This window comes from Lutra lutra, chromosome 17, assembly GCF_902655055.1.
Source record: "Lutra lutra chromosome 17, mLutLut1.2, whole genome shotgun sequence".
NCBI classification, from domain to species: Eukaryota; Metazoa; Chordata; class Mammalia; order Carnivora; family Mustelidae; genus Lutra; species Lutra lutra.
The window spans coordinates 54150161-54165088 of record NC_062294.1 but is presented as its reverse complement, the minus strand read 5'-3'; the positions used below and the strand labels follow the sequence as shown (position 1 = coordinate 54165088).

Sequence of the window (14928 nt, the reverse complement as noted above, 5' to 3'; positions counted from 1 at the left end):
CTTGATCCCAGGACCCCAATATCATGACCTGAGCTGAAGGCAGACGCTTTACCGACTAAGCCGCCCAGGTGCCCCCCACTCTCTGATTTTTAAGATTCCCTCTCTTGACCTATTTCCTCCTAAGCTACAGTCTCATTTTTAAAAGATAATCTCTACCCGCAATGGGGCTCAAACTCACAACCCTGAGATCAAGATCTTTTGCATGCTCTACTGACTGAGCCAGCCGGGCGCCCCACACCGTCTCATTTCTAACAGCAAAACTCCTTGAGAGCTGTTTACATTTGTCTCCAATTTCTCTCCCACAAAGTTCAGCCTTGTCAAGTGTGTAATTCAGTGGTTTTTAGTAAGTTTATAGACTTGTGCAATCATTACTGTAATCTCATTTTAGAACATTTTCGTCACCCAAAAAGGAACCCCATACCCACAGGCAGTTCCTTGCATTCCCTCGCCCTGAAACCACCTCGATGCCCTAGACACCCATAATCTACTCTGTCTCTACAGATTTGCATGTATCATTGGCTCATTCTTTTTTTTTTTTTTTAAGATTTTATTTATTTATTTGACAGAGATTACAAGCAGGCAGAGAGACAGTCAGAGAGAGGAGGAAGCAGGCTCCCCACTGAGCAGAGAGCCCGATGTGGGGCTCAATCCCAGGACCCTGGGATCATGACCTGAGCTGAAGGCAGAGGCTTTAACCCACTGAGCCACCCAGGCACCCCGGCTCATTCCTTTTTATTGCCAAATAATATCCCACCACAGGGATGTGTCACATTTGGTTTACCCATTTATCAGTTGACGGACATTTGGGATATTTCTGGTTTGGGGCCATTGTGAATAATGCTGTGAACATTCACATATAAGTTTTTGTGTGAACACGGGTTAAGTTCTCCCCAGGGGGATTCTCAAGGAGTGGAGTTGCTGAGTCATGTGGTGAACCTGTTTAATTTATTGAAGTGCCAGATGGCTTCCACAGTGCCTGTACCATTTTATATTCTCACCAGCAAAGGAGGAGGGTTCCAATTTCCCTACATCCTCACCAACATTTGTTATCACCTGACTTTTTATTTTATTTTTTATTTTTTTAAAGATTTTATTTATTTATTTGACAGAGAGATCACAAGCAGGCAGAGAGGCAGGCAGAGAGAGAGGAGGAAGCAGGCTCCCTGCTGAGCAGAGAGCCCGATGCGGGGCTCCATCCCAGGACCCTGGGGATCATGACCTGAGCCGAAGGCAGCGGCTTAACCCACTGAGCCACCCAGGCGCCCCTCACCTGACTTTAAAAAAAAAAAAATTAGAGCTGAATGGGGTGAGGGGTAGAGGGAGAGGGAGAAGCAAACTCTCCGCTAAGCAGGGAGCCCAATGTGGGGCTTGATCCAAGGACCCTGGGACGCTGACCTGAGGCTAAGACAGACAGAGCCACTCAGGCACCCCTCACCTGACTTTTTGATTATAGCCTCCCAGATGGTGTGAAATGGTATCCCACTGTGGTTTTGATTTGCATTTCCCTGATGACAAGTGTGGCCTCCCACTGACTTTTATACCCATGCCAATCAGATGACTCCCCCCACCACTGCTGTATGGAAATGGCTCTGGTCACGTTCATCAGTGATGTCCCCGTTGCTAAAACCAGTGGTCAATTCTCAGGCCTCATCTTTCACCATGTGGCAGCATCTGACCCAGCTGATCCCTCTCCCTGTGAAATGCTGTCTTCACTTGGCTTTGAGAATGCTGCAGCTCCCTGGCTTTCCCCCCGTTTTCCTTCTCAGTTCCTCTTTATAGTTTGGACTGCTTAACTTTGGAGAAACCTCCTCCTACCCACTTCTCTTATCCATCTACACTCATTTCCTCTGTGTAACCAGTGGCATGGCAAGCCAGTGGCATGGCTCTGGATACCTCATTCATGCTCCATGCCTGGAAAGGGGGCTGTGCCGCTTGTATCTTCAGATCAGACCTCACCCCTAAATTCCAGACGCATCTACCCAACTGCCTCCAAGACACTTCCACTTGGGACACCTCCCTTATCAGATCCAACCCCTCATCAGATCCAGCCTCCAAGACACTTCCACTTGGGACACCTCCCTTATCAGATCCAACCCCTCCTCTTTCTCCTCCTCAGTCCGCATGGAACCTGCTCTACAGCAGTAAATGGAGCTCTGACACTCTAGCTGCTCAGGCCAAAAATGCTAGAACCACACTGTGCTCAACAGTGGCCCCTACCACACAGGACTGGTTTGGTTTTTTTTTCATTCACTCATTCTTTGATGACATCAATCAGTCCCCAAACCATTGACCAAGTATGTACTGAATTCCATGTTTTGCCAGGTTTGCAAATATAGAAATGAATAAGAGGCAGCCCCTGCCTTCCAGCAGCCCTTAGTCAAGTAAACAAAGAGGGTTCCAGAGTTATAACCAGGATGCCCGGACACTTATGACTTTTATTTTCATAGATGAAGGATAATTTAAATTATTAAAGCTATAAAAGATTATAAATTTAGCTCCTCAGGGGTGCCTGGGGGGCTCAGTCAGTTAAACATGTGCCTTTGGCTCAGGTCATGATCCCGGAGTCCTGGGATGGAGTCCCAGATCTGCCTCCCTGCTCAGTGGGGAGCCTGTTTCTCCCTCTGCTTCTGCTCCTCCCCCTCTTAAATAAATAAATAAAATCTTAAAAAAAAAATAAGTTTAGCTCCTCAGTGTCACTGGCCACATTTGACCTGCCTCATGGCCATAGGTGGCTGGAGGCCACCACAATGGACAGTGCATATCTACAATATTCCCGTCATTGCAGAGGGTTCTACAGACATTGGCACTGCCATGCCTGTTGACACCTGCCCCTTCTCCTTTCTTCCTCTCATACCCAACACTCTGATCCACCAGCAAACCCCACTGGTTCTACCTTCAGGACAGATCTAGAACCACTGCTCCTCACTGTCACCACTTTGTCCCCGAGCTGCATCTCCTTCCTGGATTAAAGCTGTCCAGATTACCATAGCACCTAACACTGGTTCCTGCTTCCACCCCTGCCGCTAGAGTTTATCCATGCATTAGCCATGCAAATCAAATAAAATCATGACCTTCCTCACCTCAAAAACTGCCCATAACTCTCATCTCAGAGGAAAAGCTAAACCTTACAGTGCCCAGGGTCCTGCGTGATCTGGTCCCTTCACATTCTCTCTGCACACTCATTTCTAAAGTCTTCCTCCAGATGCCTCCCCACGGCTATGTCCCCAACACTAGGCGCATTCAGGGGCTTCTGCCCCTGCTAGTTTCTGACTTGATCCATGTCTTATTGTGCTTAATTTTCTTGTTTATTATCTGACCATCCATTACAATCTAAACTCCATGGGGCTCTGGGTGGCTCAGTCAGCTAAGCATCTGATTCTTGATTTCAGATCAAGTCATGATCTCAGGGTTGTGAGATCGAGCCCCATGTCCAGTCCCACGTCAAGTTCAACAAGGACTCCATTTCTGCAAGCTGAAATGTCAAAGAGACTGCCAGAAATCTGGGGAGGGGTCTGGGCTTGTATCTAAAGTCCTCAACACAGGACCTTGTACTGTGACAACTCTACATATTACTGTCATTAGAGGAATAGTCACCTGGGCATAAATGAGGTATGCTGGCCTCCTCCTACCTGCGTTAGTAGTGACCACCGGCAAAGATGGAAGAATCTACAGAGCTGAAATATATTCTTTATTTTAGGAATGAAAACAGGATAAGGAAGAAAAAGATACCTTTGTTAGCTGCCCTGGAAGTACCATCGAAAGAACATCCTGGGGAAACAAGGAGGGATTTGTGTTGGGGGGAAAGGTTGGGGATTAGATATCCGGGTTCTGGAAGCCTGGGTTCCAAAGGTAGATAAGGCCTGCACTCTTGGATCTGAGGGAAGAGGGCCTGGGGTTTTGGACTCCTGAAACTGGAGGAGGAGGGGACTGGGGTTCTGGACTCCTGGGTCTGAGGCGTCTAGACTCCTAGGTCTGAGGGAGGTGGCGGCTGGGGGCCTGGGATCCTGGGTCTGAGGGAGGAGGTGGCTGGGGGTCTGGACTCCTGAGTCTGAGGGAGGGGGTGGTTGGGGGTCTGGACTCCTGAGTCTGAGGGAGGGGGTGGTTGGGGTCCTGGACTCCTGGTCTGAAAGTGGAGGGAGGTGGGGGCCTGGAGTCCTGGGTCTGAGGGTGCTGGACACCAGGTCTGAGGAAGGAGAGCAGGTGCTGGGACTCCGCGGTCCTGAGAACTCACCACACCATAAGGGTCGTACCGGCTGACGCTAAGGCCACGACGGCCGCAAGCAGGCACTGGTTGCTCAGCGTCAGAGCCTCGGGCTTGGCCAGCAGCTCGCCCAGGCTTGGCCTCCAAGGTTTGATCATGTCTGCCTCCCGGGGCGCCCAACGCAACACTTCCCGAAAGGAGACCTGGAGCTCGGTCTCCCCACGTGGGGGCGCACCAGTCACTGCGGGGCACGCACGTCAGTCAGGCGCGAGCCCCGCCTCCAGCGCAGCCCCGCCCCCACGCAGCCCCGCCCGCACCGTTAAGAAAGAAGTAGAGCCGCGCCAGTGGGATCTGGTCGTGCACGATCACGCAAGAGAATGTCCCACGGTGCACGGGTTGCACCGGCCGGATCCGCGCCAGGTATCCCCGGGCCCACGGGAGGTCTTGGAAGTAGGACACGTCCTGCGTCCGGACCTGAGGGACGTTCGGGCTGAAGTGGCGGGAGGAGAAGAGCCTCGCCCGTGCCCAGGTCAGATTCCCTCTGCCGGGTCTAGCCAATACGCCACGCTCAAGCACCGCCCCCGAGCTAGACCACGCCTCCTCGAGCCCTGTGCCCACCCCTAACCTCAGAGTCACCGACCCTTCACGCACGACCCCGCCCCTAGAAGCGGCCTCCGGAGCCTCGCCTCCTCTTCTAAATCCCGGGAACCCCACCTTGCACGAAGCCTGAATCTAGACCCAGCTCCCCCAATCCCCACCCGCGGCGTCCTGGCCCCGCATCCTCTAGAGAAGCATAACCCTCCTCCTAAGCCCTTCGCGCTGGCCCCGCTCGGACTCACACCTCCTCCTGCGAACTTCCAGGAATAGGTGATTTCCTCCTTAGGCAGTTCGAAGTTCACAGTGCAAGAGAACTTAGCTTCATGACCCCGAGCCACCGTCAAGTCCTGAACTGAAAACAGGTCCGCGTCATCGCCCGGGCCCGCCCCCGTTTCGCCGGGTCTCTTTCCCGCTCAGCTCCCGTTCCTCCGGTCCGGGCGGTTCCTTCCCTTCCAGGCTCCGCCCCTCACCTGGGCAGTCCAGCGGGAGGTCGCAGACCGTGGAGTAGCACCCGCGGCAGCGGAAACGCCGGGCGACCTCCTGGAGTCCTGCGGAACGGAAAAGCTGCACCTGGGCTCCATCCGCGTTCCCCAGCCCGGGTCCCTCTGGCCAGGTTAGGGTCTGTGAAGCCTCCGGGCTCTGACGGCCACACAGGTCCCGGGCGCCGCCTTCCCCGCGCTCACTGGCTGGCTTGCAACGCTCTTCGACCTCTAGGACTCCTATTGGCTTGTTTTTGCTTTCGGGCCCGCCTTGTATTAGGTTTGTGAGCAATACCTGGTTTAATTGCTTTTCTCCAGGGTTCTTATTGGTCTCCTGTTCTAAATGCCAGGTTTCGCTCCCGACCACCTCCCTTCCCCCTCAATTCGGAGTTTGGGATGAAGAGCTTACCGCAAGGAGGGATGCAGGCCTGGACTGTGGAGAGAGAGGAAGCGTTACTATCCTGGAAGGCCTGGAGGTGCTTACCTGAAGCTCCCCTAGAAGACAGGTTACCGGGCCAGATGCTTTCCTGAGGGGGCGGAGCCAGGCCTGCCACCGCCCACCTAGGGGGCGGAGCCAGGCCTGCGGCGTTCTACCCGTAGCCTTCCACCTGTAGGCGGGGCCAGGCCTGCTGTATTCCTCTAAGGTTCCGCGCAGACCTGCAGCTAAGGCGGGTTCGACACTGGTGTATTTCACCGGGGGGGGGGGGGGGGGGGGGCGCTAGTTTCAGGGGACAGGGTCAAATGAGGGGGGTTCAATTAGAGAAGAGGTGTGGCCTGGCTAGAATTCGCCCACGGAGGGGGCCCAGTTGGAAAGGAGACGTCCCAGAGTGTGCAGCGCCCGGGAGATCCGGAGAGAGGCCCAGGTTAATCTGGGACAGAAGCATCCCAAGATGGGGGGGGGGGGGAATCTTAGCAGATTCTAGAATGTTCCTCGCAGGGGAAGAGACTCAGAGGGACTGGACTGAGGGGAGAAGATGGCTGGCTCAGGGTTTTAGAACTGTGTGTGCGCGCGCTTAGCTTCTTTTACCTTCTTTAAGCTGCGCAATGACCTTCCGCATTTTCTCCGCAGCATTAGGAAAAGCCACCTTAAAGGACCCTGGAGGGTGGAGGGGGGCCTTGTTGTAAAAACCTTTCCTCAAGGAAGTGTTTGTCACTTCCTCAGTCCCTTCCAAACCCACATGTGTAGTATATAAAACACCCCTTTTTATCCCGCCTCCTGCCCTGTCTACCTGGAAGGCTGACAGATCCCCCAAGTCTCCCTTCGTGTGCCTCTGGACTATCTTTCTGATGGAACCCCTCTTCTGCATTCTCTGTGTTGATCTTGTTGAGGGGAAAGGGGAGGATAAAGATTAAATTCCTCACCAAGTTCTGCTAGGCCCTGTAAGATCTGGCCTAGTTTCCTCCACCTCTCTATACTGTGCCTGTTACCCACCTTTCATTTCCCCTAGTATGAACACCACCATTAATTTCTATCATCTCAGGGCCTTTGCATGTGCTGGCGTGTTCCTAGCACATCTTTCCCGCTACTCCCACTCATCTTTCATCTCCTACCTCATGTCATCTCCTTCGAGGTTTTCCCTGACCACAAATCTAATCTAATCCAGTTCCCTATTTTTGCCTCTCCAAGTGTTCCATTTGCTCCACGTAGAGTTCTCACCAGTGTACAATTATATATATTTATATATACAGTGATCATTTAAGTCTGTGTCTTCAGTTAGTAAATAGGTCATTCTTTAGTGCTGTATCTCCAGAACCCAGGAGAGGGCCCTGAGTCTTAGCAAGTGCTCAGGAAGTATGTGTAGAATGAATTCCAGGATCCAGCTAGAGTGGAGACCACAACTGGTGGCCTGTGGCTCTAGTCCATCTCTTGAATGTGTTATATTTGGACTGGAAAGTATTTTTAAAAATGAACCAGTTGCCATCGTATAAAATTTGGGAAAGTCACATAAAATGTTTGGCATCTGTTTTCCAAAATTTGGAAGAGCTCTAACACAAGAGACTGTATTTTCATGAGGCAGCAATTAGCTTGGTGGCAGCTACCCCCTTTCGCCAGGGCCCGCACCTGCCACTTCCGCATGGTCTCCAGACTATTCATTTCTACCCCCTTTGACTCTTTTTATCTCTGTTCTCGAGGGTGTTGGAGTTTTGACCATTGTACTGGCCTCCAAACTGTGAGGTTTTGTGGCTCTTCCCAATGCGGATGGCTGGCTGGATTGATTTACTGGTGGAGGTGGTTTGGGAATTTAGAAATGCAGCAGATGTGGGGCACCTCGGTGGCTCAGTTGCTTAAGTGTCCGACTCTTGATTTCTGCTCAGGTCATGATCTCAGGGTTGTGAGATCAAACCCTGCGTTGGGCTCCGCACTCAACACAGATTCTGCTTGGGATTCTCTCTCCCCCTTGGCCCCTTCCTGTGCTCTCTGTCTGAACTGTGTCCCTCCCAAACTTATAATGTTGAAGCCCTAACCCCCAGGATCTCGGAATGTGACTGTACTTGGATATACAGCCTTAAAGAGGTAATTAAGTTATAATTAGGTCATTAGGGTGGGCCCTGATCCAGTGTATTGCCCTATAAGAGGAGATCTGGACACTGACACACCGAGGGGAGAGCATGTGAAGACACAGGAGAGAGAGAAGATGGCCATCTACAAGCCAGAGAGAAAGGCCTGAGAAGGAACCAACCCTGCTCACATTGACACCTTGATCTTGGACTTCTAGCCTCCAGAATTGTGAACAAATACATTTCTATCTTTTAAGCAACCCCGTGTATGGCACTTTGTTAAAGGGGCCCTAGGAGACTTATACACAGGGATTGCTGGTTGCTTCCAAATATTTCTGTAGTAACATCACACTGCATTTCTGCTGGGGAAAGCACCCCCCGGCCCTACCAACCACCCAACTAAAAGACTATATTCCTCAGTACCCTTGCAGCTTCGTGTGGTCCTGTGACCCACTTGTGGTCATATAACCAAGTTTTGGTCTGATTTGTAAGTGGAAGTGTTGTATGCGAGTCACAAGAAGGAGCCTTAAGAGAGAAGGGGCACCATCTTACTGACTTTTCCCCTTCCTCCATCTGCTGCCTGAGACTTGGATTTGATGGCTGGAGCTCTAGCAGTGACGCAGAACCATGAGGATAAGGACCGCATCCTAGGATAGTAAAGCAGGAAGCTGGAAGGGGTTTGGGTCCCCCAGAAAAGGAAGTGGTGCTGCCATCTGAAACTTAAGTGCCTGCCTCAAGACTTCTAGCTTCTTTATGCCACTGCCTGTGCCTCTGTGATTTCAAACCATACAGAAAGGTAAGGAACTAATACTGGTGACAGAGTGGCTGATGGGATGATCCTTGGGTATAAACTGGAGAGAAGGGGCACTGAAGCCAGGAAGTGGGTTCAAAACGAGGGGTGAAGGACCTAGAGGTCTCTCCTTGGCCACAGGGTGGGCGTGTGGTCTGGAGATGGCAGGATGGTCAGGAGGATGGGGTCAGAGTGGGGTGCTCAAATGAGAGTCCAGGATGCTGGAGAGTCATTCAAGAAATAACTCTGTGCCGAACCAAGTAACTCACAGGGAGGATGAGTGTGGGATATGCCAAGGGAGCTATGGCAGGTGTGTGTGTGTGTGTGTGTGTGTGTGTGATATCTAAGTACGTCATGGGAATAAGGTAGGGATGGCGTGAAATGTCCAAAGAGGCCAAGAGGTGAAGGTTATCTCAAGTGAACCATGAGGGGGCATGGGTGGATGTTGCCAAGTCTCCCCCAAAGGGGTGTGTATCGTTAGGAAACTTCTAGCTGTTTCAGACCATCCGGGTTTGAGTCCTGGCTCATCCGTCTGTGAGCACACCTGCCTCCCATCTGAAGAATGCATTTCAAGTCCTCTTCCCTGCATGACCTTGACTAAATATGTAACTTTCCTGATCCTCGCTTGGTAAAATGAGGACAATATTAGGATTGGGGGGTGGGATTTAACGCCATACAATATAAAAGCATCCCCATGCCAAACTACGTGACATTGGATGGCTGTGTGAGAGGATGTTCGTAAGCGCTTAGGATGGTGTCTGGTATACAGTGAGTGTATTACCATCTCCAAGTTTGAGATGGGGAAACGGAGGCACAGAGAAGTTAGGAAGGTAGCTGAAGATCACAGAGCTAGATTTGACCCCCGGTGGTTGAACTGCATTCCCTCGGGCACACTGCCCTTCTCCCCACACTGTACCACCCACTCCCTGGTTTATAGACACAAACAGTATCACCTGCCACCATCCAGAGCCTCTCTGAGTCAGCAGGTCCATCTCTTAGGTCCTCCATCTGGGAGACCTAGGAATTGCCCTTTCCCTCCTCAGCCCCCCACCCCAATACAGCCAGTCCCAATATCTCCTGGGTCCATCCTTTCTGTCCAGCTGGGCCCCAACTTCCCCATCTGGAAAGTGGGGTTACAAAACCCCGCCAGACAGGGCTGGTATGAAGGTAGCCTTCAGGAGGATAATTAGTTATCAGTTAGTGCAGACACAGCCTCTCCCATGTGTGGGGCAGCTTTGGCACAGAGTCCGATCCATCATCTTCCTACCCCTCCCCCCTCACGCTTGCCCCTCTCTGCCAGCCCTCGTCTTGGGGTTGCGACTGGTCTGAACCACTGCTGACCTCCTCACAGGTCTCCCTGCTTCTGCCTTTGGCCCTCGTGGCCTTGGTCAGATCCTGCCTCTTTCTCTCTGCCTAAAACCCTCTGTGGCTCCCACCTCAAGCTGAAGTCAGTTCAACGGTCCGCAAGAACGGCTCTCCAGGTGCGCTCCTGGAGCAGCGGCGGCTGGGAACTTGGTTTCCTGGCCCTGCCTCAGACCTACTGGTCAGGAATGGAGGGTGGGACCCAGGAGTCTGCATTTCTGCAAGCTTCCAGGACCTTCTTGCACACACCGGGGCCTGAGAACCACTGGCCTCTGAGGTCCTACGGGATGTGGTTCTTGTGGCCTCTGACTTCAGCCTCCCATCACCCATCCCCGTCGACTGCACTCCAGCCCTTCGCACTGGCTCTTCCCTCTGCCCAGGATGCTCTTTCGCACGCCCCTCCCCAGTTATCTGCCTGGCTCTGCCACCTGGTTCAGGGCTTGCCTCAGTTGGACCTTCTCCTGTGCAACAACCCTGACCAGCCTATTTAAAATAACCACCCACTGGGTCCCCCGTTCCCTTTCGCTCCCTGTCTGCCTCCAGATCCTGGATCACCAACTGACATACTGCAGTGTTTCCCTGATTATGTTTATTGTCTGTCCCTCCCACCCCCCAGTATGAGCAACGTGAGGGCTAGTGGTCTGCAGATTTGGTCACAACTATGTCCCCAGTGTCTCTGGCACATTCGATGAAAACACCTGTCAGTCGTATTGCACCAGCTTCTCCCGGCCTCCAGTCTGCCCCGCTCAAAACCCCAGAGGGTCTTTCTGTGCCCAGAGCGGCGCCCCCCTTCCCCCTGCTCACAGCCTGCGGACAGTCTTAAGTGTCCTTGACCTTTCAGCTAAACCCTGGACCTATGTGTCTAGCTGTGTCCTGGATATCCCCCAAGTTCCTCACCTTCGCAATGTCCTAGCCCAGCTCACCATCTGCTCCCACCCCTGCTCTTTCTCCCGGGCTCCCTGTCTCAGGGAGGACCCAGGGCCCACCCTCGCATGGAGCTGGACCCTGGGCACTCTCCATTACCCCTCGACCCTAGTCCCCAGACAGACTGTCAGACCCAAGCCCCGTCACTCCTGCCCTTGACTCTCTTCTTGAGTGCCTGCTTCTCCACCTTCACAGCCCTGGCCCAGCGTGGGCCTCCTCACCCCAGCCTCCACCCAGGCCTCCCAGCCTCCACTGCCTCCCTGCTCCAGTGCATCCCACACACAGGTCTAGGGGGGTCTTCTACATGTAGAACTGCACTTGCTCCTGCTCTCTTCAAAACCTTCTATGACAAGACGGCCTAAGTGGGAAGAAGGTGTTTTCTGGAGTCCTCAGCACCTCCCCCCACCCCAGCTTTGAGTTGCTCAGGCCTCTCTATGGGGATGGGGGATCAGCAGCTGAAGTCTTCTCTGGGCTGACTCCCCCAGATGCCCCCTGGGTGGACAGGAACCTCCTCAACTTTTGGGATCCTTGTCAGAAAGCTTGGTGGGCAAGACCAGAAAACAAAGGTAACAGCAGCCGCAGAAAGAAGCCCTGAGCCCTGGAGCAAGGACTGGCCAGTTTAAGCGGCACGCAGTGCTCCCTCTCCCTCCCTCTCCCTCTGAGGCTCCTCTCTCTCAACGTACTGCATCGTACTGCATCGCAATCAGGGAGGCAAGGACCTTGTCCCATCTTATAGGTGGGTAAGTTGAGACCCAGAGGGAGGCAGTAACACATCCAGAACCTCATAGCCAGGAAGCGGGGGAGCCACACAGCCAGTTCAGAGCTCATGTCTACCTGACCCCAACTAGGCTTCAGACTCTAGGTCATTTCTGCACTGGTCTTTGAGCTCCCCACCAACACCTGCCCATCCCTCCCCGCCCCCGACAAGTAATCAAACTCACTCAGCTTATTAGCACTGCCTCCTCCGGATCTGCCACATTCTGTGCCCCCCCACAGCCATCTCTTGGGGATTTGCACCCCACATCCACCAAACCATCCCCACCCCACTCACCCCGGGCCATGGCCATCTCCTGGAGAGAGTGGGTCATCTGGGTGAAGGCGTCATGCAGGTGGCTTCTCTCATCGTAGTCTGGGAGCAAGGGTAGAGGACAGAGGCTGGGAAAAGCAGTTTCCTCAACACCACGTCCACGGTGTGGACATTCTCTGTCTCTCTAGGACACCTCCTGTCTCCAAGTCTTTGTCCTGGCCCCAGTGCTGTCCCCCATCTCTGGGTCTATCCCACACCCCCTTCTATCTATCCTGTCTATCCTGCCTTCTCTAAGTCTTTCCCCCATCTCTGTTCTCCTTCTGGAGTCTGTCCCCCAACTTTACCCTCCTCCCGGAGTCTCTCCCCCATCTCTGTCCTCCTCAGAGAGTCTGTCTCATCTCTCTTCTTCCCCCTGAGTATCCCCCATTTCTGTCCTCTTCCCTGAGTCTCTCCCCCATCTCTATCCTCCCCCGAGTCTATCCCCCACCTTCTCCAGGAGTCCGTCCTCCCACATCTCTATCCTCCCCACTCTCTGAGTCTGGTGGTCTTCCCATCTATATCCTCCCTTCAGTCTGCCCCCCAGTCTCTATCCTCCCCCCCTTTCAGTCTGGACCCCCACTCGATCCTCCTCTCACTGAGTCTGTCCCTCAGTCTCCGTCCTCCCCTCTAAATCTGCCCCCACCCTCCCACTCTGGGCGAATCTCTCTCAGTGGTTTTCCACGCTGTCTGGAAGATCCCTGTGCATTATGCGCCTCGCCCCCCAGGCCCCTGGGGAAGTGACAGGTCGCCTCACTGATTTCAGTGTCTAGGAGGCCCTCAAAGGCAGCGGCGAATGCCTCCTCACACTTCTCCAGCTCGGGGCCCTGTACACCAATAAAGATCTGGCAGATGCGCATGCGCTCCTTATAGGACGTGAAGCAGAGGAGACAGGCCCAGGCGGGGGCCCTCAAGACCATGAGGGCGACCAGGGCAGATGGGACAGCGCTGTCTTGGGCCAGCAGGGCCATAACAGAGGGTCGTGGCCCAGGGAGAAGCTGGTGACCTTTGTGAGGTCACCATGGGGTGGGGGAGGGGCATGGGGTACAGGTCAGAGGTTGGATTTCTGCTGTCGGTCAAATGTCAAGGTCTGGGTTTTCAGGGAGATGGGGTGTGAGGAGTCAGGGGTCAGGCAGGCGATGCCCCAGCTTGTGGATGGGCCGGACGCCAGGCTCCCAAGAACCTCACCTGTGACCCTGGATGTCCTCACAGGTTAAAGGGTCTCAGGGACCCAGAGGCCGGCAGTGTGGTGTGTGGTGGCCTGACAGGCCCTGGGGTGGGGGATGGGGGAGTCAGAGCAGAGATGGCACAGAGATACGGTGAGAGCCCGAGAGACAGAAACTGAGACATGGAGAGATACCAGAAAGCACAATAAGAGAAGGAGGGAGCGTCTGAGAGGCCGCAGGGTAGACACACAGCCCGCTCCAGAGACACGGCGGAGATGGACAGACAGAGAAAGCAAAATAGAGGTTTCTTCATGGGAGAGAAATTCTTTGAGGGAAGTGGGAGGAGGGAATGCAGGGACAGGAGAGACAGCCCAGCTCCTCCTCCCAGGGTCCCCGGGCATGGGGCAGCGGTCAGGGGCTGGGGTCCCCGCCGGGCGTCCCGTGCAGGGCGCAGCCTGGGGAAAGCTAGGAGGCCGTATAGTGATCTCCGTGGGTGTCCTCCTCAACTATACAACCTCCTACCTCAGCCCGGGGGGCGCGGCCGGTGGACAGACAGACGGATGGATGGACAGATGGGGTCAGGGAGGGTGGGGAGGGCCGGGAAGACCCCAGCCGCGATGGTGAGCCCCCGACACGGACCCACAGACTCGAGCTTGTGTGCGGCGAAGGCCCCGCAAGGTCGGTTCTACGGGTGGGTGCCAGGACCCAGGAATCCGGGCCCCCGGCCCCCTCCTCCCCAAGAAACCCAGGAATCAGTCCCTTGGCCCCTTCCTCAGCAGGGACCCAGGAGTTCAGGCCCCTGGCCCCTTCCTCCTCAACGGTCTCTGGAGTCCAGACCGGCAGGCCCTTCCTCTCTCAGACACGGAAGTCCAGGCCCCCAGCCTCCTCCTCCCTCAGACCCAGGAGTCCAGCCAGGCCTGCCTCCCTGGGGGAGGCATAGCCCGGCTTCCTAGATGTGGAGTCAGAAGGAACCTCACCTGTTTGGGAGTTTGGCCCCTTGGGCAAGCAGCTCCCTCCCTCTCTACCTGTCAGATTCTGGAATCCAGGACTAGGGCGGAGGCAGGGATATGAAACCTTCAAACCTTTCTAGATATTCCCCCATTTCTTCTTTTGGCCTCCCATCATTTATAATGATGACAGCTGTGATCCCTGAGCCCTAAGGCTGCCCCACGCCCAGCAGAATGCTGTCAGCTCCCGCACTGGGCAGGGAAGAAGGCCTCCCAGAGATCCGGAGAGGCTGGGCCCCAGACGGGCAAGTGGGAGGAGCTGGGCCTGGTAGGCGGTGGCCCAGCCCCCAGCCTTGCCACCCCAGGGCTAAGAGTGTGCACCTGCGAGTCGCAGGTCAGTCCCTCTGTCCAGTTCTGTCTGTCTTGCTCTCTCCCCACCACGCTCCACCTCCATCTTTCAGGCCCTCTCTGCCTGCTGTCTGTCCCTGCTGCGCCTGGTCCCCGTGTCGGACCCTGGCTTACCTGGTCGCCGCCACCTCCTGTGCCTGTTTCTCATTCTCCGCGCTCGTCCTACTCTCCCCTCCATGGTTCCGGCGCTCTCCCTCGCTGATGGCCTCTCCCTCTCTCTCTCCTTTCTCATTCTTTTTCTTTCCCTTAGGTCTTTCTTCCTCCCTGGTCCTCCTCCCTCCCTCTCTCTTTGTCTCTCATTCTCTCAGTCTCTTTCTTCCTCAAGGTCTCGGTCTCTGGCCTTCTCCCTTCTCTCCCTTTCTCTCCATCTCACATCTCTGTCTCCCTCTGTCTCTTTCCTCCCTTCCCTCCCCTCCCACCCTTCTTTCTCCCTCCCTTCTCCTTCGCCCCCTCTCTGTCTCTCTCTCTCTCTCTCTGTCTTTCTCCTTCCCT

General features: G+C 54.4%; 1 protein-coding gene and 1 long non-coding RNA gene across 5 annotated transcripts; one reads left to right on the top strand and one right to left on the bottom strand.

Annotated features, from left to right (window-relative positions):
- Positions 1-3667: 3667 nt before the first annotated feature.
- On the bottom strand, positions 3668-14715 carry SPACA6 (sperm acrosome associated 6). 4 transcript variants are annotated; one of them, XM_047710523.1, is made up of 9 exons: positions 14551-14715; positions 11904-11981; positions 6305-6373; positions 5687-5710; positions 5269-5346; positions 5041-5150; positions 4519-4675; positions 4232-4442; positions 3668-3768 (listed from the first exon to the last, which is right to left on the bottom strand). In XM_047710523.1, the coding sequence occupies exons 1-9, from the start codon at positions 14666-14668 to the stop codon at positions 3735-3737; spliced, it is 879 nt and encodes a 292-aa protein (XP_047566479.1). In that variant the 5' UTR covers positions 14669-14715; the 3' UTR covers positions 3668-3734. The 4 variants fall into 4 exon arrangements, with proteins under 4 accessions (XP_047566479.1, XP_047566476.1, XP_047566477.1 ...); XM_047710520.1 differs by lacking the exon at positions 14551-14715 and adding an exon at positions 12673-13071; XM_047710521.1 differs by lacking the exons at positions 6305-6373; positions 14551-14715 and adding an exon at positions 12673-13071.
- LOC125088922 (uncharacterized) lies at positions 4643-8033 on the top strand. The gene is made up of 4 exons (XR_007123807.1): positions 4643-4730; positions 5255-5411; positions 5596-5753; positions 7594-8033. It is a non-coding gene; the product is annotated as an uncharacterized LOC125088922 (long non-coding RNA).
- Positions 14716-14928: the final 213 nt, after the last annotated feature.